This window comes from Crocodylus porosus, unplaced genomic scaffold (assembly GCF_001723895.1).
Source record: "Crocodylus porosus isolate Cpor-Errol unplaced genomic scaffold, CroPor_comp1, whole genome shotgun sequence".
NCBI classification, from domain to species: Eukaryota; Metazoa; Chordata; order Crocodylia; family Crocodylidae; genus Crocodylus; species Crocodylus porosus.
Window position 1 is genome coordinate 60073353 of NW_017728907.1, and position 26593 is coordinate 60099945.

General features: G+C 44.1%; 1 protein-coding gene across 1 annotated transcript in view; it reads left to right on the forward strand.

Moving 5' to 3' along the window:
* Positions 1–26593, forward strand: part of PGM1 (phosphoglucomutase 1) — a 50373-nt gene that overhangs the window by 2623 nt on the left and 21157 nt on the right. Inside the window, exons 2-3 of the mRNA XM_019531568.1 lie at positions 23912–24074; positions 24354–24500. Of these exons, the coding sequence (XP_019387113.1) occupies positions 23912–24074; positions 24354–24500 (310 nt within the window). The remainder of the gene's footprint in view (positions 1–23911; positions 24075–24353; positions 24501–26593) is intronic.

Consider the following 26593-nt stretch of genomic DNA (forward strand, 5'->3'; position numbering starts at 1 on the left):
GTGAGGTATTTGGGATGAAGAGAGGTATCTGCTTTCAATATGTGGGACTGTTCCCTCTTACTAGAATGATTTGATCAAGATTCATGTTAGTTGTGTCAGTCGACGTCTTTCTTCGCCTGCCAAGGTGGTGGTGTGATGCTGCTAGGGACAGCTCGGTTGGAGGTACCTTGTGGAGGGAGACAACATCCTTTCAATGGGACTTCCATTGGGAGCATGCCAAATGGAAAACATCTCGCTGCTTTGGGTGGCTTGTCTCCTGGCTCTTCTGATTTGCTTTCAGGAGCAGAAGACGGTAAACTTGGCCTCTTGTTAGACAAAGCTGTGCACTAGCCTAGTTGCAGGCTGGCTTGACAAAAGGACAAGGGTGGGTCGAACTGAAGATGCTTGCTAGTTGCACAATACACAGTTGCTGCTACAGGCTAGGAGTTTAAGCACCTACATCCCTTAATAGTTGTACCTAACTCCTACTAATTTCACTGACTTCAATAGGAGTTAGTTACTAAAGCAGTAAAAGTTACTTGAAACCAGTATCGTCTCACAGGACAAAACTGATTACTGTTTGAAGATATCTCTTGTCTTTTATGATTTCCTTGTTCTAGCAGCTCACTTTCAGTTTGTGCATGGGCTTGTTACTGCTCACCAAGAATTGACTTCTTCGTGTGTCTGCTGATGAAAAGAATAGAGGGGGGCAACTCTCTTGAGACTAAAAATAAAAACAGGAGCTTTTTCTTTTCGTTTGGTTCTTCTCTTACAAGGAGGTGGGATAGAAAGGAAGCATTTTTGGTGCTCGTCTGTAGCATATGTGCATAGCTGCACTGCCAGCAGAGAGAGCTTTGGATCCTCATGAATAAGCAAGCAGGGGAATTGGTTTCTGCAGGATAAAAGACTGGTTTGTCCCATGTTGGAAGTGTACCTAGGAGTCTAGTGGGATCTGGCATTTCTCCAGGACCCTGATCACTCACTACTCCATCAGGAGTGCTTCAGTCCACTCCAGCACTGCCAAGAAGTGAGAACTGCAGACTGAATTTAAGCAGCTGTTTCCTCAGGCGGGACTAGAAGGCTTAATCTTCCACATAGCTACAGCACTTCTGAGTGAACTGTAGTAAAGACCTATCTAGAAAAGGGATCCTCCTTAAATCAAATGCTTGTTTACGTTGTGGTTACAATTTTACTTTTTGGAGGGGGTGAAGGTAACAGGCCAGTGGATATTTCAATCAATCTCTGTGCAAACATGATGCACATGTGCAATCCTGTACATGTGCACTCAGACAAGCAGTGGTTACTTGGAGCCTGTTCCTGGCTGCAGCACCAGGTCATGCAGTATAAGGAGCATGCCAGGACCTGCGGGCTTTCCCAGCTTGGCAGGGGAAGCCAAGCAAGTGCTCTGGGGGCTTGAGGGGCCGACTCCTACTCGGGATGCACAGGATTGCCGCCTCCAGGCCCCAGAGCACTTGCCTGGGATGGCAGGAGAGTGTGGACAGCTCAGGGCTGCTGGCGTTCTACTGCCACATTGTGAACAGATGTTGGCCACAAGGAAGTAGCACAGTTTATTAGTACCTTTTTGTTGGTGTCCTTTGGTGCGCCATGTACGTGGCTGCCATAAAAAATATTGTGCTGCCATAAAAATATTTATGGCAGCACAAATGTGATGTTGGGTGACATGTTTTTATCCTAAGATGGGTCATTCTTAGGACAGAATTAGACTCTGAGAAGAAATGGGAAACGTTGCCTCCTATGCATGGTCTCCAACTTTTTCTTTCTTCTCTTTCTTCACAAGTACCTTTCCTTCTGTATTACTAATTTAAAAATAAACAGCTACTTCGTAAGACATCAACTGCTTGGCTATAGCCAGAGAGATGTCAAGCAGAAATATGGTAGTATTGCAACCGAAGATATACTTCACTTCCTAAAGGAAACAGAAAAATAATCTAGAATGATATGGGCAGCCACGAAAGAAATCTCTGTTTATTTTTACTTCTTTCAAATAAGATACAAATGTAGACTGACCAACCAATTATGCAGCATTACTGATCTCTCTCTCTCTTTCTTTTTTTTTTCCTTCCTTTTTTTTTAAGGTTACTTAAAAGTCTGAATTCCTGGTGCTAGATAGGACAAGGTACAAGATGTGTCCTGTAGAAGCTAGGAGAAGATGGCCTGTTTTGTGCAGTGTAATTTGATGCAATTACTGGCTGTGTTTGAACTGCATTGATCTAAATGAAACAGAGATGACCTCTAGCACTGCCAAACCTGGTTCAGAAGTCATCAGTCATGTCCATAAGAATAAGAGTCAACTAAAAGTAGTGAATGTGTTCTGCGGTTGTTTTACTATAGTTCTGTTTAACTTCATTTGCTGCACAGTTTCTGAACATAGAAGGTACACCTGCTTCACTGTTTTTCTCTGTAACGCTGAGAATTAGGGATTTACTTTGCTTTTTATTTAAGTGGAGAGCTTATCAGACAGTAGCTTGACTGCTTGCTTTGGAAAACAGGAGATAGCACAAAACTAGTGAATAAATTCCTGAGAACTGGCAACACAAAGTTGTCCAGATAACTGAAATGAAAGTGGTGGTGCTGTGCGTGTACGTGTGTGGAAATTTATTTATTAGAATAGTTTTGAGGGGAATCTGTGTAGAAGTGAAGAGTTCTTCCAAAGGAAACTGGGAATTAAATGTGTAACTAATATGCAGACAGTGAGGATAGGTTTTGACTATAGTTACAAATCCTCTGTTTGTAGTTTTGTTCAGTTGTTTGTAGCCAAACCAACTTGTCTGATAAGAAATCACAGTGGAATTGATCTATACCGGGGTGGGCAAAATGCAGCCTGTGGGCTGGATGTGGCCTGCCAGGCTACTCTATCCGGCCCTCAGGGCCCCTAAAAAAATCTAGAAAATTTAATATTAATCTGCCCCTGGGTGCCTGTCATGTGGCCCTCAATGGCTTGCCAAAACTCAGTGAGCGGCCCTCACCTCAAAATAATTGCCTGCCCCTGATCTATACCATAAGTTAATCTGCCTGTTGCAAAGCCATACAGTACTGGGAGGCCAAGTGGCCTGGCCTCATATGATGATAGGTCCCATTTTTGGTTCAGGACTTTCTGGTATGTTGCCCAGCTAGCAGTTGTCCTAGTTTGGTGACACCATTACAGCTCCATGCCATATGATCGCTAGTTTTAGGTGGGGGTAAGCATGATGGGGTGATTTTTGTCTATTATCTTATTCAAACTGAATATGCCTAAAGATTTATCTTGGCTAATCATGGGCTATACATTGGACTGGTTTGTTGGAAATTATGGTTGTTCCATGGCTGGTCCATTTTAACTAGTATGAGAACACAGCGCGTTAACTATAACCCAAATTGTTTTGTTGCAGTTATCTAAGGGTCATTTTGTGCATCCTGCTTATTTGAGAGACTTGTCTGTTGTGTCAAGAGCTTTTTCATGCATATTCTTGTATTTGTAGTGTCTGACCCTTGCTTGGACCTGTGTCAAGTTATACTGTTGCTTGAATATATACTGAGATGTCCTGGTCACCACCTGCCTCTTACTGAGAGTCAGAATTGACATTATCTCAAATGTAGGTAAAAATTGTATTTTCCTTGGGATAAATCTAGATCCGATCATGAGACTAATATGGTTCTAGTTTTCCACTAGTGCTACCCTCTCTCGAGTGCCCACTGCTACCGTTTCAGTAGAGATATTATCTCCCTGGTCTCCCATCAAGTAAATAGCCTGGTAGAGCTGGAAAGCATCCAAGTTTGAGCAATTCCATTGTATTTGTACCAAGTCCTGGACTGTGTTCTGCATGTATATGCTGGGCTTGTTTTGTTTAAGCTCATTGACGAATGCCGTGTTCGACTGCTTTGGGAAAGTGCAAACAGTGCTTCCGCTAAGAACACTATACGTATGAAAGGGAGGTGGTTTGTGTGACGAACAGCGTTGTAACCCTCTCCTCCCAAGGAATAGTTTTCATGATGGACAGAAGTGCGGTCTACCCCTTCTCCGTTCTGACATTTCATTTCTGTTGCTCTGCTCATCCGCATCTTTTTCTCCATCTTATTTGCCGGTAAACCCAGTCCTATTGATCTGCATAGGAACATTTGGGCTCCTTTTTCTTAGGACAGTTACCTTTCTTGCACTACTTCCTCTTAGCCTCTCCAGTGGCCTTCCTTTCCTTTGCGCTACTCTGCCTCATGCTAAGCAGTATGCTGTAGTGGAGGGCTGTCCAGTGTCTAAGGGACCAGGAGCCACATGCCCAATGAGCCACACCAGTGGGAGCTACACACCACAGGGGCTGCACTAGTGGGGCCATGCCATGCAGGTGTGCAGGCGCTCCCTGACCATGCTGCATTGTTCACACGGGCACACTCTCACGCTATAGCACCCGCAGCTCCCCGTGGGCTCGCCTGTGCTACGTGCTACAAGTGCTCCAGGCTGCTGGCTCACTGAGCACAGCAGGCTGAGCTGGGCTGCATTGTCCTGCCCCCTGAGGTTGGGCCAGGCAGAGAAAGCCAGGGGAGGGAGGAGCAGCCCTGAGTCCCTGGTTGCTGCTGTAGCTGAAGCAAGGGGCAGCAGTGGTCAGGTAGGAGCCAGGGACTGATGTTAACCCCTGTTGGACAGCCCTGGTTTGGTCAGTGGATAGATACAGCAGTGAACTGGGCTTCAGAAGACCTAACTTCTGTCTGAGCTTGGCCACTAGCTTCATGGGAGACCTTGGGCAAATCATTTCCCCTCTGTGCCATAGGTTCTGCATCCAGTACGGGAATAAGGATGCAGACCTCCATTGTAAAGTGCTTTGAATGCTAGCGTTAGAAAACACTAAATAAAAGCTGGATATTATTGTTACTCAGCCAGGCTTCGGTGTCTAGCACTGTCCTGGTCTGTCAGTCACCTGATGCTGATTGCCCTTTAACTTGTCAAAGACTCATGGGTGATAAGACTTTTTTCCAGTTTGTCTGGTCAGGGTAGATTGATTTTTAAATCGCTAGGTGGAAAGCTTCCATTTAAATAATTAATTTTAATGAACTTTTTCCACTTGTACTTTGCACTTTTCTCGAGAAGGTGTCTTTCTCACTGATTTATAGTAGTGAATCTACATCTATTAAGGATTATATAATAGGGCCTTTACATTAAACTCAAGACATCATTTGTTACTGAGGAAGGTATGCCATAACTGTACATTTTTATTTAAGCAATTATGTGAGTTAATGTTTTCAAATTCCTATTAGTTCTGAATTTTTCATATATTTAAAAATGGCTAGAAAATTATTTACTAGATAATGAACTTTCTTGCTCAGCATTTTGTTGAGCAGCTGCGTTAAGCTGGTAAATGGAATTTAGTTGGATTCATAAAAGGGCACATCAGGTTAAAGGCTTGAACTCCAGAGTTAGATGTTACCCCTTGAAAAATGTGTAGTAACTGCCAGGTGAAACTTTAGTGTGCTCACTCCACTCAGTTTCATCCTGGGGTAGCATTTGCTCAAGACCACTCTCTCCCCCACCCTACCTAGTGATCCGTAGCACCTACTTCTGGCTGCCAGCTTGAGTTGTGTCTGCTTCTTATTATAAAGTAAAATCCAAGAAAAGTTGCTCCATCAACATTGTCATGCGTCAGCACCTGCAGCTCTCTCCTTTTTTTTCCTGACTATCTATCTACCCTCCCTGCTGGCTGTTGTGTGTAGACCCCTCTTTCTCCTTGGAATCTGAGCCCCATGTCCTCTGTGAAATAACCAGTTTAACATGGTAGAGGCAGCACTGTAAATGCATGAGGCTACATTTCAGATATGAATGAAGAGGATAGAATAAATTAGTACCATTATTCTACTTTTCATGGTGCGCCATTTCATTGGAATGCCCCAAACACAGGAAAGAAGAGTGGGTAGATATAAGCTGTGGCCCTTATTCTTCTTGCAAATGTTGTCATGATCACCACTGGAGATACCCTTGTTATCTCAAGTCTGGCATTTGGGATCTGCTGAGCTTGCAGAAACAGCTATATAGCAGCACTATAATTATAGCCTGGGGGGCTGAATCTCTTGTCACACAAGTTTTAGGTTAACATAACACCGACCTTGGTGGAGTTGCTCCTGATTTTTATCAGTTGAAAGACAAAAAAAAAAAATAATCGTTAACCCAGAGGTGAGGTTTTCTGGTGGCATCTGAGATCCTCCCTGAACGTTGCATTCAGTGACATTCAGACCTCTGAAAACAAGTTTGAAAACCTTAACTTGTCAAATTCCAGCTATCAGGAAATACAGAGCTAAGGCGTACACTAGCTCAGGGGTAGCTAACCTGCAGCATGGGTAGGCAGCCTGCATGTGTGTGGCATGCAGTAGGTTGGGCAGGAATTAGTAGCAAATCAGGCAGGGGAAAGGGGATCAGAGTGGCACTTGGGGAGGGCACAAGTTTAAACTTGTGGCAGTCCTGCCAAAAAGGTTGGCCCCCGCTAAACTAACTCAACTTTGGCTCTATTCTTTTTGAACAATGACCCAGTATTTCCAAAATACACAAACTTTGCCCTCTGCCTTTGCAAAAAGAACATGTCTTCTGTCAGGACAGGGTGCACAGCCACTGTGGCATGGCACCTAACCCCTTTTCTCTTTTGAGACGAAGCTTGTTTCAGCTGTGCTCCCTACACTGAACCTATGTCCCTGGACACAACCTCACCTTTGCTAAATTCTACTCTTTCTCCAGCTCTTACAGTCCATTCATGACTGCTTGCAGGATTCCTTTTAATATGGGACTTTCACTACACTTTATTAACCCCATGCTTCTCCCTGCCTCCTTGCTGACAATCTTTGGTGCGAGTTTGCTCCTCTGGGCTGCTACTGACATCCTACAGAACTTGTCATGAGAATGAGATGCAATGCATCCCTGCTAATATTCCCCATACTTCTCTTTGCAGTTTTTTTTGTTTGTTTGTTTTCTGGGGCGGGGTGTAACTTGGATCCCTGCCAAGGGACAGGATTCACTAGATTTCCTCCAATCATAATCACCACTATATTAAGTTGCTCCAAATAATATCCACACCAAACAATGCAGAGGCACTTAATGTAAATGCAACTGCAGTGCACAAAAATAGCTCCAGTGTCTCTTGCCAAGTACCAGGTTAAAATTAAGATTGCATTGGTGTGTGCCTTAATGCTTCACTTCCTGGTTTTCAGAGGTTTGAGTGTTGATATTCTGGGAGGATCTGAGATATGGCTGGACAACCTTAGCTGTGTGTTAGTGGTGGCTTGTTGCTGTGAATTCCTAGTGGGTTTTTAAACATTAAAAGAAAAGTTTGTTTTGTTTTTTTGCAGGGGTTAGTCATAATCTTGCCAGTAATAGCAACATGGGGGTTTGCACTTGACATGTTGCAGTGGCTTCCTGAAGGATGAGGATGCTAGATAGCTCTCAAGTGGGTCCCTCACCCCTTCAGTCCATTATCACACACTCTGTGATAATGGAGTGGGCTGAGGTCATGCTTTGAACAGTGCTGAGTGCTGGCAGGGCTTATAAAAGAAATAACAGGCATGGTCTGTGTCCCAAAATCTTGACAGTTTCACTGGAAGTGAGTGCAGGCTGCACCACTCTCCTTCCTGTCCTGTTTGCCATGAAACATAATTTCCAGCCCCATCCCTGTCCCGTTGGCAGTAAGCCAGCAGCTGTATAGAAATCTGCAAAGTTCCTCCTTGCCGTCAGGCACCCTCTGTTGCTGAGTGCTCTTATCACGGGTCCCCGCTTGTGTACAGAACGGTCAAACATTTCTTTACTTTTGTGGGCCAAGCTTCTCCTGAGACAGACCCCATCCCCCTCTTTTACCAAGGCCTCCCAGTCATGCCTCTGGCCTTCCCTCCCAGCTGTTTCCCTCTCCACTTGGAGCTGTCACATGCCTCAACTTTTTGTTCGCTGGATTTCAAAGATTTCAATCTGTATTACCTTCGGGGGCCCCCAGCTCCCATGGGTGACAGGGAAACGGGCTGAGCCTCTACAGAGGGAAGGAGTCTCCCAGATTGCAGAACATGTGGGATGGGGAGTGCAGGGCTCCTGCCACTACAGAAGGTCAGCTCCTTGGGTTTAGTATGCATAGAGGAAATGGGGTGGGACGGCAGCCCAACATGGCTAATCCTGCTCCCCTCTTCCCTTCACACATATGCACAAGACGCTAGTGCCTTCCCTTGCCTCTCCTACTAAACTCTTCTCCTGGACCAGAGTCTCACAATCTCTCAAATATACCTATATTCCCCTCCCCATAATCCCTCTCTTCTCACCACAGCCCCAAAGCCCTCTCTTTTTATTCCTCCCCTCTGTCCCTCACAACAAGACTTTCTTTATCATTCATTTTCCTTTTGAGTGTGCTCAGAGCACTTTGCTGTACTTGAATTACATTTCCTCAAAATAACAAACTCTCCTGTCAGAGGTGGATTTTAGTAACAGATCTTCATTTTTTTTTTTTTTTTTTGGTGCCAAAAGTCAGGTTTATACTTGAATTTGACCACTACTCAGTCGACCTAAGGGCAACAGCTTGTTTCCTTGAGCGACCCAAGTCTTAGGAAAGCACAACAGAAGTGGTCTTTGACCAGTCTTTCTGCCCATGAGCATTATGATCCAAATGGCGCATGAATATTTGGCAGGCATCTCTCCCGAGAGCTTAACTCTTTTTCTGAACAATGCATCCAAGTATGGCATCCCTCCAAAACTTTGGTATAATTTGTCAACTTGAAGTGCTGTTTCAGTGTTTGGGCTGAATGAACCTCTTGCTCATGTGAACTCCTTCCTCCCCATTAGGACTGCTAGCCCTACCCACACAAGGGATGGCAAATTTCAAGGCAACCTTACTAAACATGCACTCAGAAACTTTTGGTTGACCTTTTAAACAGAAAGGGCTTGTCAGCCTGAAGTGTAGCAGAACGTGGAAGCTCAGACCTAGGCCTAGTATCCCTCCAGTCGAGCCAGTTCTGAAAGGTTTTGCCACTAGCTGCAGCGATCCCACAGGCTCTAAACCAATACTTATTTGCCCTGGTCAAGTTGCTGCTGTGTCTGCTGTCTGTCATGTCAGGCCTCTGCTGCCCATCCCACTTTTCTAATTCTTACCAGACCCCACAGTAAACCTACTGCACTGGGTCTAAAGTCTGGATGCATGGTCCATCTAGGTAGCACCTAAACCAGGGATGCTCAGCTCCCAGCCCATGGGCTGGATCTAGCCTGCAGCCCTGCCATCCAACCCTTGAGGCTTCCTATGGGTTCAGAAATTTAACTGTGGGAGAATAGTGGTACTGCTCCTCTGCTGCCAAGTTTCTGGACCCATGGGGAGCCCTGAGCCCTGTGTGCTAGATTGGGTGCCTGACTGCAGCACACGGGACCACAGAGGCAGCACTGGGTCCCACAACCCAATCCTGACACCAGGGGCTGGGAGGGGGTGATGCTGGTCCCCAGGGTCTAATCCTGGTGGAGAGTGGGGCTGGGAGAGGGTAGTGCCAGGATCCGGGAACCCAATCCTATTGCCCCAGGGCAAGAGGGAATGGTGCTGAGATCCTGGGAACCAATACCAGCATGGGGGAGGGAGGGGGTGGTGCCAGGTCCTAGAATCCAGTCCTGGCACACGGGGATCTTTCTGGATTGCAGACTGGACCCACCCCACTACCACTGACCTAAACATTTTGCAACAAAATAAAATGTATGCAGCAACTTGAAATATGGTACGTGGAAGACATGAGCTTCAACCAAGAGCTTTGGAAGTTCTTTCAAGTAGCCATCGCGGACAGTGTAGCACTTGACAGTGCCCATCTGCATCTGTCATGCTGGATGGAAAGCTAGTGCCTTTTGCAGCTGCAGTGTAGCATCGTGTAGGGCTCTAGCACCGTCCTGTTATGAAAGGGGCATATCTACAGCACAGCAGTACATACACCCTGAGGCCACCAGCCCAACCTCTCCAACTTGCTTTTTCCAAACCTGGAAATATGCAAGGCTGTTCCCAGGTTGTCTTCAGCATCTGCTCTCAAGCATACCAGAGACCAGTGTCTTGAGACAGCTTAGGTGGAGCTTCCCAGAGCAGCCTCAAGGCTATGATTTCAAATGCAAGCAAGAGTGAGTGGTGGGATTGTTAAGTTAATGTTTATGGTTATGCCAGCTCAAGAGTTTGGCTTTTTTCCAGCAACACTGATTGGGAGTGATCAGTGAACTAACAGGCATGTCTGGGTTGGGTGAATGGAGTATCAAGACTCATGGTCATTTGAATAGGTCTGTGTGGGAAGCAAAAGAGAGGTAAGGAAGGAGACCAGACCAGGAGGGTTGGGTCTGTCCAGTGGAATGGTTACCAGGCAACAAATTGCAGGGCAGGATGAAAGGTGAAGGAGGGAAAAGCCACCTCATGAGGAAGGCAGAAGTTACCTAGTGACTAATCAGGGGTCTGGAAGAAGTGTGGAAGGGAAGGGTCTGTTTCCAGCTGTTACAGGACATGTGGGTAGGAGGTGGGGGAGAGAAAGGGACCACAACATTTGGAGGAGAATTGTGCAGATGCGAGATCCGAGTCTCTTTAGAGAACTCTGACCTAAGCCAAAAGGATGCACCAGTCTTGAGAAGAAGCAGGCAGGGAAATATCCGTAAGTGTTTGTTATTCTGCCCAGGTCTGTATATCTTATGTCTGTTTTCAAGGTTAATGAGTAATTAATGTAAATGCAGGGTACTGTGACAGATGCAGGTCCAAGGGCAGCAGTGATGCCTCCTGGTGGCCACATAATTCCTGACCCAGCTCCAACTCTAGAGTCCCTCACCTTCTTTACTCTCCTGCCACGACTTTGATGTTAAGATTCATTAGGATGGAAGCTGCTTAAGGGTCTTGGCATGAACCTGACATTGTTCAAGGGTCAGGCCTTGGCCTTCACAGCCTCTGCCTTATTTGCTGTAGCTGAGCCCTCTAGCTCTAGTCTGCAGACCAGACCGAGCTTCAGGGTCCCCAGCTTCTTGCCCTCTTGGATTCTATTAGTTCATCCCTCTCAGGCTACCTCTGCTTGGGCTCCAGGCCCTGTCTCTGCCCTGCCCAGGTGCTGGGCCCTTTGGTCCCCATAGTCTCTGTCCTCCCCTTCTTGGGCTCTGTGCAGCTGACATGCCCCCTGCAGGCACTAGGGGACCTCCTAAATCACCCCTACAGTCCCCCCCCCCCCAACCTCTAGGTAAAACTGGGATCAAACCACAACTAGAAGCCCTTCTGGCTCTAACAAAACTGCTACCCCAATCCTGGGCACGGATCTGTTGCTAGCCCTCAGGTCTAGTGGACTCAGGGCCTAGTGTACTCAGTCTGCTTCTGCCTCACAGGTGCCTTTGCAGAGATCCTTGCTTTGTTCCCACACCTGGGCTTCAGGCCCCGCCTGTGGGGCTGCCTTATATTTCTCCGGCTGTGCTCCTATTCCGGTCAGCGGACTTCTTCAAGGTTGCCTGCCAGTGTCTCCTAATGAATTTCATCAACTGCTTTCCACAGGGACACAGTTGCAGCTGTGCCCTGCCTGATGGCAGGGATCCCCAGGCTCTTTCTCTCTCAGTGATGAAGCCGACAGGCACTCATGAAATTGGGGCTGTGGAAAAGGATGAGTTTAAGCTAGGGGTGCACTGATAAAGATTTTCTTGGCTGATACCGATAGCCTATTATTCAGTAGGCATATCAGCCGATAGCAATCCAATAACTGATTTAGAAGCACAGCTGGGCAGCATGGAGAGCAGCTCCCTGGAGGTAAGTCTGTGAAGGGGAAGGGAAAGGGCTTGCGGAGAGCAGATTGAGGTCCCCACAGTGAGGGAGGGGATGGGGCAAGGGCTTGAGGCACTGCCCGGACAGGGCGGTGAATGGGACCCCAGAGCCAGGGCAGTGGGACAGAACCATGGGTGGCTTGTCCAGAGGATCAGTGTCCTGGCACTTAAAAATGGTGGCAGGGGTGCTTGAACCAAAGTTTGTCAAATAAGCTTTAGTTCAAGTGCCACCAGCACCATTTTTAAGCATGGGGATGCTTTTTGGAGCTGAGCCAAGTGGGGCAAGGGCAAAGCCAGGGTGTCCACTGTGGACTCAGGGCTCTCTGTGCTACTGCCTTTGCCCTGGGATCCACACATCGGCTGTGTGCCCTCTGCCAATCTAGCAGCAGGAGGCACAACTCGCTGTTGCCACTGCTCGAGGGTGGGCAGGGGCTATGTGACCAGCACACAACTCCTGGGGCAAAGGCAGAGGTGCAGAGAGACCCAAGGCCACAGCAGGCAGCCCACCTCTGCCCTCACCCTGTGCACAAATTGTGTGGGGGGGAAGGCACATGCTCCCATGCCTCTCCTGGGGGTGAGCCACACCCTCCCCCCCAAGTCCCCTGGACAAGCCACCTGTGGCCGTGTTCCACTCCCTGCCCTGGCCCCAGGGTCCCGTTCACCATCCTGGCTGGACAGCACCCCCAGCCCCTGCCCCACTTCTTCCCTCACCATGGGGGCCTCAATATGCCCCCACCATGCCCCTTTCCTCCCTCATGCCCCTTCTCCTTCACAGACTTGCCTGCAGAGTGCTGATCTCCACGCTGCCTGGATGAAGTCCTGGTGGCTGTACACATGCATGCGATGTCCAGGGGCCCTGGCCAGAAGGCATATTATATTTATTGATGACATTATTGGCTACACCAGCCAAAAAAAAGCCGATAGCCAATACTATATTTTTTTTATTGGTGCCGATCTGATATGGCACCAATATATTGGTGCACCTCTAGCTTCAGCTACTGAGAAGTCTATGGGATCAGCACTGAAGCTGGAAGTGTAAGCTGGACTTCATGGCTTCCTTTCTAAGCAGGGGATGTAGACAAAAGCCGTGCCCAAGAAATATGCCACGGTGGCCAAGGAAAGAAGTAGCGCTGCAGGCTACTCAGACCAAGGGAATCTTAGGGCTATACAGGTTGAGCAATCATACAAGCAACCTAGTGAGTGTGCAAGACAGGGGCAGATTTCTGAGTGCTGTGCAGCACTTTCTCTGGTAAAGTTTACATACTTTGTGAAAACACAAGCTTGCTTGTCTCTATCATTAAAAGAAGTCAACATTTTAGTAGGAAAAAGTTCATAGTCCGGGACATGTTTTTGCATATCCAATCCTTGCTGGTAGCAACTGGAAAACCCCACCCCTGAAGCATTTGGTGGTTACTAAATCACCCTGAATCATTTGGAGACCATGTGATCACCAAGTACTAACATTTCTTAGTAAATATCATCCTTGTTAGCTGCTCAATATGAAGTGTCAGGACAAGAAACATTAGTCTATTGGTCATCAGCCTTGCTTAGTATTTACATCCACATTCACTGTTCGGGACTATACCAGTGTCTACATCTTTTTTGGACATCTTTCAGGACTATGATAATATCTAGAGGAGCCAGCCTCTCAGTATCATGAGGACACGCTGATGCTGAGTTGGGTTTAATCCAGAGTGAAAGGCTATTTAATAGTTATGGCAACGGACTTGGTTTTGTCCAAACTGGTAACCAGACAGCAGCTGCAGTTGATGGTTCATCTGGTCAGTTTACTAGATCAGAGCCAACAAAGCAATGTCATAAGCATATTGGAGGTCCTAAAGCAAAATGGTGTCCAGCTTGCTGTCAGGAACTTGGGCATCGTTCAGCTTATTCATCGTCACCAGTCAGTGCTGATATTAAAGGTGGAGACAAGACAGAAGGTGCAACGAGGAAAGCTTGCTGTGTATTTATGTGCATCATGAACTTGGAGGCAGTTCTCAATTTGCATTATAGAGCTCTGGCAATAACACCACTTATCACGGGGCCACCAAGTTGCCATATTGAATTCCATAAGCTAGGTTTTTGGAGATGCCAGCCCTTCTACAGCTACAGGTTATATACAGCATGGGTAGTGACAGGTGTGCAAGATTTCTCCCCTTCTTCCGCTCTCTCAAAATTTCTCTCATCACCTGTATGGCTGTAATGTGACCTTAATCTATTCTCCACGCCATTTAGACCTTTATTCTTAACAGTGAATTTTGACACAGATGCCTACCTTGTCAGTTTAGGGTACAGTGTTAAACAGCCATCAGATATGGCAAAGATAAAGGCCTTGTGTTTCATATCTGTCCCCTTCCAGCCCCTGTTAGCTTGGAATCCAAGTGAAGTAAAACAGTCCATTCCTCCTAGCTAGAAAACTCTACAGCAGTGTTTCTCAAGCTTTGTAGATGCAAGGTGCCCCTCAATCTTGAAGCAGTCTTTGAGGGTCTTGAAACACGCCTCCAAAAATGCCAGCTCCTAGTTTGGACTCATTTTTAACTACAGAAAAATAATAGAGCAATTTTTCTTTTGCAGTGAACTGTGACCACTGCAGAGGTCAGAAGGTTTTTAACACTATGGTCTCCTTTTTGGAATATCTGAGTTTATCTTGTGGATCATGTTTGCACATCTAAGAGTGCTAACATTGTGTTTCACCCTGCGGCACCCTTGAAAGGATCTCAGGGCACACCACTGTGCTGCAGCACCCTGCCTGAGAATCACTGCTCTACAGTATCTGCTTTCATTTCAGTGTCACATCTCTGGCAGCAGAGCCCTGTGTACTCCAAGAGTCTCCATACCTCTCACAATAGAAAGTCAAACTAACCAAAAAGAGGAGGAAGGGGGGCAGGGATATATTGCATTCTTAATAAATTAAATACACAAATGTGTAGTGTGTCCATAGTTCCTTTTTCCCCTGCCAGTGTTTGAGAGGTTTCATGTAAATCTCCCCTATGTATGCAGCAAAGAGGGAGTTGATTCTAGTGGCTTGTTGCTTTTTGTATGTAATTGAATAATGAGGGATTTCATGGGACAGTAAGCTGATCTCATGGTGCCATCTGGGCCTGAGAAGGGGAAAAAGACTTAGTAAGCAATTTAATACCAGTGGGAGATTCCCATGTGACTCTTATTGCAATGATCAAGCAACAGATGTACTGTGTGAAGTGAATACAGGCCGTACCCATTCTACTCCAGGTTTTTTTTTTCCTCTTCTGTACCACTAGATGGAAACCTCTGCATATGAATAGACTACGTGCCACAGTGCATGTTCACCTCTGGATACTAAAATAAGATGTGCAAATCAGTGTTAGTACAAAGCTTTAAAGATGTCAAGTTACATTAAGATTGTACCACTGGATTACTCTCCAAAATAAAAGGGAGGATTTCTGAGGTTCAAATATTACAGTTAAATCTAAAGTTTTAGTTTTTCACATTTGGTGTGTTTTAGTCGAATGGATGCATCATAAGAACATTTATTTATGTATATGTAGCTACTTATAACCAAAGTCCGATTTTTCTTTACATACTGGGAAGCGTCACTGTCGCAGAACAGAATTCCCCAGTCCTTTCTATAAAGCTGAACAAAATCACTTTTCAGGGGGGAATAGGGAGGAAGAGGCCTATTTTATTTTTAAATATCCAACTTGATTTAAAATCCCCTTTTTTCAAGTATCTTAGTTCCTTGGGCTTCTTTTTCAAAACTAGGCGTTCACAAAAGATAACTAGACCAATGTGTATCTGTCCAAAGCCACCCTTCATACAGTAAAGTGAGTGGGGTTTCCTCTGCACATCAGGAGACCCTCTCTGCAGAAACTGCCCCCCTCCGGAAAATGAATGCAAATCCTCTACCCCATAGACTTAGCCTTGCTGCTTCCTGGTCCAATGCTGCGTTCTTTGGTAGGAAACTGAAATGTGAAGGAACCATGGGCTGTTTTTATGTCTTGCTGGGTGTACCCACTTGTTAGGGGAACAGTAACCTCTTTACAACAGTATATTTGGCTACTGTACTGTTCCAGATTTTTATGATGGCACTTGCCTTCAAATATGTAGTTGGGAGGGAACCTGGCTCTAAGAGAATTAATTGGAAATCTTTTTCCTTCTTCCTCAAGACATGTCTCCATGCTTGGCTGTGGAAATTACTACTGTTTTAGAGCTGTAGGACTGGCGTGCACGCCTGCTCTCCCTCCCTTTCTTTTCCTGGAATATTTGGGAAGACATTGTCACAGTGATTTCATCTTCTCCCCAGAGTGTCCATTGCCATGTATAGCATTTTGAATTGAAGGCAGTCCCAAATTTTCCTTGCAAAATAAGGAAACTAAATTATATGCACAATTCTGACTTTTGCTTTAAGATCAGGCAGGTGGGTCTCTAGTGAAGTATAGGCTTCCGAATTACTCAACTAATGTTCGTAAAATGCCTAGAGGGAGGGATGAAAGGAGTGGATAAACGAACATTGGATTCAAACATCCCAGAATTCAGGGGGACAGTTCCTCATAAATTATAGGAAAGTTGGCTTTTATTCAGTCCAGATGAAATATAGCTGGGACTAAACATTTTGGCTGCTATTCTTTTTTGTATGGATTTAATCGTGTTGTTTCAGCATTCACAGCTTTAGATGCATGCACTTTTCCAAAATCATCAATAGTAGTTAGCAAAGACCCCGTGGAAAAATTCTGCTCTTAATTATTCTTGGTAAACTTAGTTGAAGCCATTGGAGTTGCTCTGGATTTTTTTTCCAGTGTAATAGTGGAATTCAGCTCACTGTGCTCAACATGCCACTTTTTTGTGTTTATTAGAGGAAATCCCATCCCTTAAGCAGTATAGATTATTGTCAATGGAGAAAATTATTGGCTGTCAGAATGACAGGGGAAACTGTAGGTAACAGATCTTCTTACTTCCATTTTAAGAGTGACCTTTAGCTTGCTAGGCTCCATGAAATAACTAGCTGTGTACTACTGTGCTTCCTGGAAACCTGCCTCAGTATTAGTGTCCCAGTGAGGACTGTGCAACAGTAAGAACCACCACTGGAGATCTGGCAGTGCTGTAGAAATGTACTCATCTTCCTGAAACGGTTTCTATGCTGCATTGGTTTGGAGCAGAGCCTGGCAACAAATCAATGCTTCTAACTGAAGGGCTGACCTGTTAACAGCCTCTCTGGCCATCCCCACGCTGAAAGAAAATAGGACAGAATTAACATTGCTGAGATATTGCCTGTAATAATACAGCAGTTGCTAAAGGGCAACTACTGTATCAAACAGAAGACTGCAGAAAAGATAAAAATTTCCCTTTTCCTGTCCAGTTCCAGGAGGGATTGTAGTGTGGAATTATATGTATTCTCTCTGACATTGATCTTCCAGAACAAGTGCAAGAAAACTTCTTCAGTTACAGAAACCGCATGCAGCTCAAGGTTCAAGGAGCTATTTTTGGGTACTTGACTGCTTCACTGAACTTGTAACTAGTAGATGTGCCATTGCTGGTGTCAAGATTTCTTTTAATTTCACCATAATTTATTTTTTAAATGCATTTATATGAAAAAAGACCATGGAAGACAGTCCTCTGCCTGTACTTACTCTGCCAACAACACCTTACCGTGACCAGAGACCAGGAACCAGTGGATTACGGAAGAAGACCTTTTATTTTGAGACCAAGATAAACTACCTGCAGAATTTTATCCAGAGCATACTTTTTTCCATAGATCTAAGAGACCGACAAGGATCTACTATGATAATTGGAGGAGATGGGCGCTATTTTAATAAATCTGCAACAGAATTGATAGTTCAAATGGCTGCTGCTAATGGGGTTGGTATATATTAAATCTGACTAAATTCCTAATGCTTTAGCACATCTCGGCAGAAATACAGAATCCTAGTAAATGAGGTGGTGTGAGTTTTAGCTAATTTCCTCCTGTCTTTTAATTGATTGCAAATAGCTAATTGCTCTAATGGAATTGGTTAGCTATATGCAATCAGCTTTGGTACTAGTGACAGTAGCCAAGGTTTTTTTATATATATATTTTAAGCTATTTTGCTGTTTGGCATAGAAAGGAAAGGGCAACATGGGGAAAAAAAAAATATTGTATGTATTCATGTCATTGGGTATATTTCACAGATTTATTGGTACTTGTGAATGTTAACTCTCCTAAACTGTGGCACTGTTCACAAGTGATAGGTAGAATGATGGCCTCTGTTCAGTGACAACTCGGTTTACCTCTGCAAAAGCAGCTTCATTATTGGTCTGAGCTGCTTGACAAATGAAAAAGCAAAACACAATGTCTGGAGGTTTCTCAATGGATGTGAACAGCTGTGTCAGGAGTATCAGGATAGTATTCAAAATTGGTATATTCTGCTTGTTACAGTGGGACCTATTTATAGACAGCTCTGCTTATAATGAAATTCTGTTTATTGAAGCTGGAGTTAAAGTCTCGCTGTCCTTCAGTGCAGTGCAGCTTGTACTAGAAATGTGGGTATGTGGTTTTTCAGGGGGAAAAGGAATTTCACAGAAGACTTCATTAAAACAGCTCACTGGGAAGAATTTGATTTAAAACCATTAATCAGAAAGTAGTGTACTTATGGTTAAGAGGTAAAGATGGAAAGGGGACACAGTTGTGGGGCGGGGGTTGTTTGTGTGGGATTTTTTTAACAGCAAAATATTTTTGGAGTAAAAATTTTAAACAGCACAACATCTAACATTGTAAATCAAGGTAGCTCCATTGGCATCAACACATTGTCCAAGTAGAAGATCTATAGCAATGATTTTTTTTCTTTTAACCAGGATGCTGGGTTCCCTGGGGTGTCATGAGATTCTTCTAAGGGCGCCATGCAAATATTAACACTGTTAGGTGTGGAAACACCTACATGTGATTTTTTTCAAGACAAACCCAGAGGCTTCAAAGATAAATCCATAGTGTCAAAACCATTCTGACTTGTAGTGGTCTTTCTGAGTTTTTTGCAACAGAAGAATGGCTGTATTGTATTTTTGGAGTCAAAAAGTGAGCGAAAGCCAAGAGCTGGCATTTTCCAAGGGGTGCCTTAAGTCTGAAAAAGTACAGAGCCACTGACCTATAAAGTGTAAATTTATACTAGGTGAGGATGAGGCCTGCAAACACTGCAGTTGGGACTGCAAACATTTTATCAAGTGCCTTCTAATTCTACTTTCTTTGCAGAAGGTATTTGTTTGCTATTACAAGAAATGAAGGGTCTCAAAAAAGGGGGGAGGTAGCTTCTTTTCTAGTGTAGAAGACTGAAGTGAATATGGAGCTATGCCAATATATCGAATCTGAAAGTTTGTCCCTAATTTATTTTCTAATAATATGCTCCATACGGGTCTGTTTTTTGTTTTTTTTTAATTTGACTTTGCTTTAGTTTGTATGTTGCATTTTTACATTGTCTGTCTGTCCAGTACCTCTGGCTTTATTGACCAGGTTTATCAACTGCATGATAAGCCCAGTGAGTACAATGTGAAGTATGATTGAGGAAGTTTTCCAATGTAAAATTCACATGAGGAATGCGTATCTTCTCTCAAACATGGCAATCAGTTTAATCTCTGTGATGTAGACAGTTACCTTTGAATGTGTGATCAGAAGGATTGCCAAATAAGACCAAACATATTTGTCATGCCAGTAATGGTCTAATTTATATTTTATACTTTTAATCAGTGGCTTCCAATCTCAGGTTGCAACCCAAATCACGGTTGCATGGAGTCTCCCCTTGCTCCACCCCTCCCACCTGCGGGGCTTTCCTGATGCACGGCCCACACGACTCGCCACTGCTGCCCACCACGATCCCAGCCCAGCCCAGGCTCTGCTGGTGCCACTGGGCATGAGTGAGGTGGGAGCAGAGGCAGGGGTCACAAACCCAGATTTAGGGTTGCAGCAAAAAAAAGGTTGGGAGCCAAAGCTTTAAATGATCTTCCCCTAATTAAAGGAAATGACTAAGTCAGTAGTCCACATAACCTGGCATATATAAATAGAACTATCTAAACTTAGATGGTGTAATTATGGCATGGTGTAAAGTACTGGTGAGTTTGCACTTGGCATACTGGTGTATGATTCTGGTCTCCTTCTGCGGGGGTGGATTTCTGGTGAGAAAATGGTATTGTAGGCACCTACCAGCTTAATGGGTGAACCCTGATTTTTGCTGCAGAAAAGTATGCAGAGGCATTTATTTTATTTTTATTTTTGAGCACTCACATTCTTAGGTTTTCTGTGTTGTAAGGGAGATTGTGTGCTGCTTTGGGATCTCTTTAAAGTTTTGACACCAAATTGACATCTCAACAAAGTTTAATTTTAAGTCCATATTTTTTTGAATTAAAAAAAAAAAAAAGCCTTTTGGGAAGGGGTTACTATATTATGAAGAACTAATTTCCCCTGAAATAAGGAACTCAGTAAATTTAAAGCTCTAAATGTAAAATTAACACAATAACCCGCCACAGAGACGACCTTTACTCGTAGGAAACGTAAAGGATTAATTTAGATTAAAGGTGACTATCTCTACCCAATATGTACAGTGAGTGACCGGAACAATGAGACTCCAGTCTCTGCCGGTCTCTCAGCATTACTGTAATAGTAATAATAAGGGAGTCAAACTTTTCTCCCAACACTTTGAAGCTGGCCCATTGCCTCTAATTATTCTGATGGTTTTGATACCCTCAGATCATTTTGTGACACATATGCTCAGTTTCTGGCACCACTGTGTTGAACTAGTTGATTAGCTTGTTGTTGGCATGTACCTCTAGTTGCTCTTGGAAGAGAAACAAATAACTGTTCAGTAATAGTTTTAACTGAAAGTTTGCAGAAGTATGAAATTAAATCCTCCCTGCTCCACCTCTTCACAGAGGAAATGCAAGAAGGACTTAAAGGAATTTCAGTGCAATGGAGAGTTGGCATTTTTATTTCCAGAATAGGAGTTGTTTAAGAAATTGGGTGGGGAAAAAGGTGTTGGATTGGATTCTATTTCTAAACAGGCTCCTAGGGCACTTTTACACGTGCTCCAGGAGGAGGGTGGGGAGCCCTTTAATAAGAGCAGCTCTGAGAGCTACTTTAATTAAAATTCCACATCACGTTGTGCATCTGTGTCCCCACGCTTCAAAATGGCGGAGGGGACGCTTGAACTAAAGCTCATTTGAGACATGGGAAGCTGCTGGAGCATGGTAATTGCCACGCTTAATCAAGTCTGCTCCGACACACTGTAATTACAGCACATCAGAGTAGTCTCCACACTCATGTATAGGCACCTCTAAGTTTTTATCTTATTCTACCTTCCTCAAGTCCTTAAAAAGCGATGAACATGTCTATTTTCATAGTGTACCTTTATTTTAGCTTGAAGATTTGTTTTTTCATGATTCAGTGTGGAGAAGACAGTCCACCCACCTTTTGTCTTAAAAGGTGGAATGGTATCTAGCCCGCTTTCTGCATTTTGATGGGGGGTGAAGGACAATGTGGAATCTGACATTAAAAAAAAATCTGTTCATACTAATTGTTCAAGAAGAGTTTTATATAAAGTCAACTCAAGCTCTTGGGTTGGTCACATCTACAATTTGGTTTTCTTCTGTGACTACCGCCTTGGGCAAAATAGAGCAAAATTGATTTGTATACTCCAGATCTTCCACAATTTCAAAACCATTCTGGGGAAAGGAATAGACACTGTTTCTTCATTTGAAACATCTCCTCTCTCCTCTCGGAAGTATACATTTCTCTACAACCAGATGATGTGCATTCAATTTAGGACACGGTACTGAGTTCTTGGTGTCTTTATAAAGGTCTACTTCTCACACTATAGATTCTTTAGGTACAGTAGAACCTCATTAATTCAAAATGCAGAGGACCAAAAAAACCCACTGACTTCTTAAAATAAATGTACCCATACTGATTTGCATTTATGCATATTGGCACGGGTGTCTACAGCCTTAGTTCACTCGCAATCAATGCTTTCTTTCTGCAAAATGCTTCAAGTTTCAGCGAAGGTATTTCATAAACACACTTTTGAGCAACACTTTTGTTCCTGCTTATATATAATACAAACTAGGTATGATATTAATCCAAAGGCAAAAGGCACATGATTTGCCTTTGGGCTGGGACCCAGCAGAGTCGACAGCGTTTCAAACCATAGTGATTCCCACAGCCCAGCACTACTCAGTAGGTGTGTGTGTATTCCAGGTACCTACTGCCACACATCTACGTGCGCGATCTACATGCCAATTAGCCCCCACTCAGGACTGAAACTGGGCGTGCTTGTCATGAGTCCTGGAACCCCCCAAAAATGTATGTGCAGGTGAGATGTGGGGCTGCCTGGTTTGGCTGCACACCTTGGTGGGCAGGGCCACACCAGGCACAGGACCAAGAGAGGGGACCACAGAGCCTCTCATCTACATAGACATGTAGTGAGTAATGTTTGCTGGATGTTCAAGGCTGGTGAATAAACGGATGTCATTGGAAATGGCACTGCTCATTTGCAGGAATGAAGAGGAAGTTGAAATGTATTTGATGTGGTGGCTCGCTTGAAAAAGAGTTGGCATCAAGGGGGACAGGGTGCAATGGCTGTTTTGTCGTATTCAGGTGGGCCATACTAACGTAGCCTTGTGTCGGGGTCTATCAGTATGTTTGCCCGGTATGGGTCTCTGCCTTGGGCTCAGTGTTGTATGGGTATGCTCAGTGCAGGCTGCATTCAATCAACTTCATAGTTGGTTTCCATGACTGAGCACATCCTGCAGCAGTTTAATGATAGGTAATGCATTTAACTAGGTTTTCCTCGTCCAAGGGACCAGAAAATGGCTTCAAATTTCAAAGTAGTTGTATTTTGAATGATCAGTATTACAAAGCATACAAAAACCTATCTTTTTGGCTGGGGAATGACAATAGCTTCAGAGTATCTGATACTTTGAGCGATCTAGTATCAAACTAATGAGATTTTACTGGAACTGCTTTGAGCTAAGGTTAAATATAAAAGCCTGGCTGTGCTAAGATGGGCTAAGAATAGAGGAGAAAATAAAGGAACATATTGGACTACTTTCCAGGATTTTATAGATGGCATAATAAACTGATTAAAAAAAAGCCAGGAATATAAATAAATTAAATGCTAGATATCATGACTAATAAAAAGAATAAGATTAATTCCTGTTAAAAATTGTGTTCGTTAGTTGTTTGAGGTGGAGGTCTTCCAACTGTATGTTGCTTGCTTGGCTGGCTTTTGACGGTTATAAGATTGGATTGTCTGTCTTCATCAACAGTCTTCTTTACATAAAGTGTGGTGTTGTGTAGGAGAGTTTCATTCATCTGTTGGTGATGTAAAAGTACTTGTGAATGTGCTCTGTTACTCCAGGAACATTAGCTTTAGATTTGTTTTGCTAACTCACTTTCCTTGAATGCACTTTGTTCATGATTTGGCTAAAGGACTGCTTAACGCATTTTTGGGACATAGGAAATTTTTATTTAAGGGGATGGAAAAAACAAACCTACCTTTGCATAAAGGTGTCTTGGAATTTAAGAAGAACATGTGCCTTCTTTTCTGGTGCGTTCTGCTGCAAAGCAGGCACTGACACATCCTGCTCTCCTTGCGTCCTAACGAGCTAGCTTCTAATTCCCTTGCACTTTGCCATGTGTTTGTTCCTACTGAAAATGGCTGGATTACACAAAGGAAATCAGCTCCTTGCTGTGAGGAAAGAGATCAAATCTGAACCCATTTGAGTAGTCATGTCGATTGATTGCAGAAACAAAGCAAGTAGAATTTGGCCTCTGGTCTAAGATTGCTAAAGGAAGGGGGAAAAGTTAAATGCTCTTTGTTTTTGTTATACCCCAGTATCTTTGGAAAACAAAATTCTAGATAATAGTTCACAAGTTATTTGTTAGATGCCTCTAGAAAACACAGCTTGCAGTTTATTCTCTCATTTCTAGTTGAACTGCAGGGTTTTTTTATTTAAAGGGAAATGCCAAAGATGCACAACAAATCTGATGTCAAATGCTGTGCTTCACTATGCATATCGGAAGATTGTGCAGCAGAACAAAAATGAAGCCAATTGTTCAAGCAGAGGCCATGCCTGTAAATTTAACATAACTCCATGTGAGAGTTTACTAAACACTGGTGCTATGACACTGATGTTTCTGCTTTTCACAGTCTAGTCACCTTTAAAATAATTTGGATAATTTATTTTGAATGTTTATTTTAGATTGGCCGCTTAGTAATTGGACAGAATGGAATTCTCTCAACCCCTGCTGTGTCGTGTATTATTAGAAAAATCAAAGCTATTGGTGGCATCATTTTGACTGCTAGTCACAACCCTGGTGGGCCCAATGGAGACTTTGGCATTAAATTCAATATTTCCAATGGAGGTAAGATTTCTAACCCCTTCTCTTCCCACTCCCCTTCTTTTGGCCACCATTTCTATAACTGTTCCAGAGAACACACATTAATTGCATCCTCTTAAGGATTCAGTGCTGTCAGCAGTACATTTCACTTAAATAAAATTAGAAATCCCCCTTCTCATAGTTCTTCTCCCAAGAGATATGCTCATCCCTTGGTTCTGTGATATACCTGTAGAATAGACAGTTATGGCATAATGTCATTGAAAACTCTCTTTCCCTCCTCCCACCCCTCTTTTTTACTGTTAGGTCCTGCTCCAGAAGCTATCACTGATAAAATTTTCCAAATTAGTAAGACTATTGAAGAGTATGCTATCTGTCCAGATCTACAGGTGGACCTTGGTACTATTGGAAAGCAACAATTTGACTTGGAGAACAAGTTTAAACCATTTACAGGTAAGTGACACTTATTTTTATAATGTTGGCTTTGAGGGAGGCAACTAAATTACCTCCCTTTTAATGAGCAAGACAACCACTGTGAACATTCAGTCTGACATCCTGTGTAATACAGACCACAGAACTTTGCCTTGTTGTTCTTGCATTTCATCCAGCCACTTGTGGTTGTCCTAGAGCAGCAGTGACATTTTCATGAGTTTCTTTTTTAAGTGCCTTAGGACCTTTAGTCCTGTCTTCAAAAGTGACTAGGGCACTAAAGAGTTTGCATTCCATTAACTTGCTTCCAGTGCAGCTCTAAAGGCCAGCAGCCAGCTTCATACTGGGTCATTTGGAATAGGAGCAGACTTCAGCCACTTACTTTCAAAAGAGCAATACAAATTGGTATAAGCAAGCTATGCCTCCATTTTGCACTAATGTGCAGTAAAGCATCACATGTATGATGACAACTACTGCCCATTAAGCTAGTCTAATGTGCTGTTTGCTAGTACCAATACATGCAGGTACTAGAAAAAAGGCATGTTAACTAATGGACCAAAGCGCACATTATAGATCCTGATCAGGAGCAAATGGCTCCTGGTCAGCCCAGGCAGTAGACCAGAGCTGCTGCCTGGCTAAACGCCGATCTCTGCAGGGTAGGGGGAACTGTCTCGGCTCTGGGGGCAGTTGTCTCCAAGTTGTGAGAAGATCAGATCCCAATGAAGGATCCCAGGAAAAAAAAACAAAACATGCCAAAAGCTGAGGCAATGCACATGGGGACAGCATGCGCCACCCAAAAATGAAGCCTGGCCAGGCAGGCTTCTTGTCCCACTCGTGTGGATGCGGCCATTAATAGCATGAGTAAGTCGTCGTCGTCCCCCCCGCCCCCCCGGTGAGAAGTAGGACTAGGGTTTGTGAATCTCAAGTAAATGGAGATGTTCATGGGCAACTCTGGGACTGGGGGACAGCACTTTCCCTTCCCAAATTAGTGGTGGGATGGGTAGTGGAGGGGCAGCAAGTGATGGCGGTGTTCACCTCCTAGGTTCCAGAGCTGCCCTGGCAAGTTGGTTAGCTCAGAGAATGCATTGTGCACGTGCTGGAGAGAGCAGGTCCCCATTGGAGGCACAAAACCTTGATAATGACCCATTTCTCCCAGCCACACAAGTAGAGGGAAAAACAGCTTATTCCTCTGAGAACCAAAGTGCATCAACAGCAGTATCAATAATCATCACTGGAACAACGGGCAACTAACTTGTCAGCCCTACAGAATTAATACTCTGTGCTCTGCAGGGCCTGTATACACACTACTTGCAGCATCAGGACAAGTTTCCTCGGAGTGTCCCACAAGCATGCCTGAACACCAAGTGAAACATATGCTCTTGTGGCAAGAGACTGCTGACAGTGCGAAGTACAACTAGCTCGTTTCAAACAGAGCACCCATTTATAGAGACCAGCAGAGAGAACCCTCAGTCTCTGAATGCAAAGCAGCAACTCTTGTAAAGAACTAGTCCCTGAATTGTCTACTCCCTTCAATCACTTAACCAAAAAAAAAAAAGTTCTAATTGGCCCAGTTGGCAGAGAAGCTGTAATGGGAGAAACAGCCACTGGCTCACAGCGTGCAAGAGAGAAGAAATGGACTTAAAAACAGCACCAGCTCCAAAAGTCGAATACAACACCTTTGTGGTTTCTGTGGTCAAAAGTCTATGGCATCTGAAACACTAGTAACCTTCACTATAACAGAATACAAGTTTGATCTCCCTCCTCTCATTTCCTTTATCCTGCTCACTTCTTACAGCAGGAGTAGTTTGTAATGTAAATGGAGATGTCCATGGGCGACTGGGGGACAGTACTTTCCCTTCCCAAATTACTTGTGGGATGGGTAGTGGAGGGGCAGCAAGTGATGGTGGTGTTCACTATAGGCCAGTTAGTCTCATCTCAATCCTGAGTAAGCTTTTTGAGAGAATTATTCTAGCACATGTCCACGAGGGACCAGTGGGGGAGAGTATGCTTAAGGGCACCCAACACAGGCTCATTAGCGGCAGGTCCTGTCAGACCAACCTGGTGGCTTTCTACGACCAGGTCACCAAATCCTTAGATGCAAGGGTAGCAGTGGACAT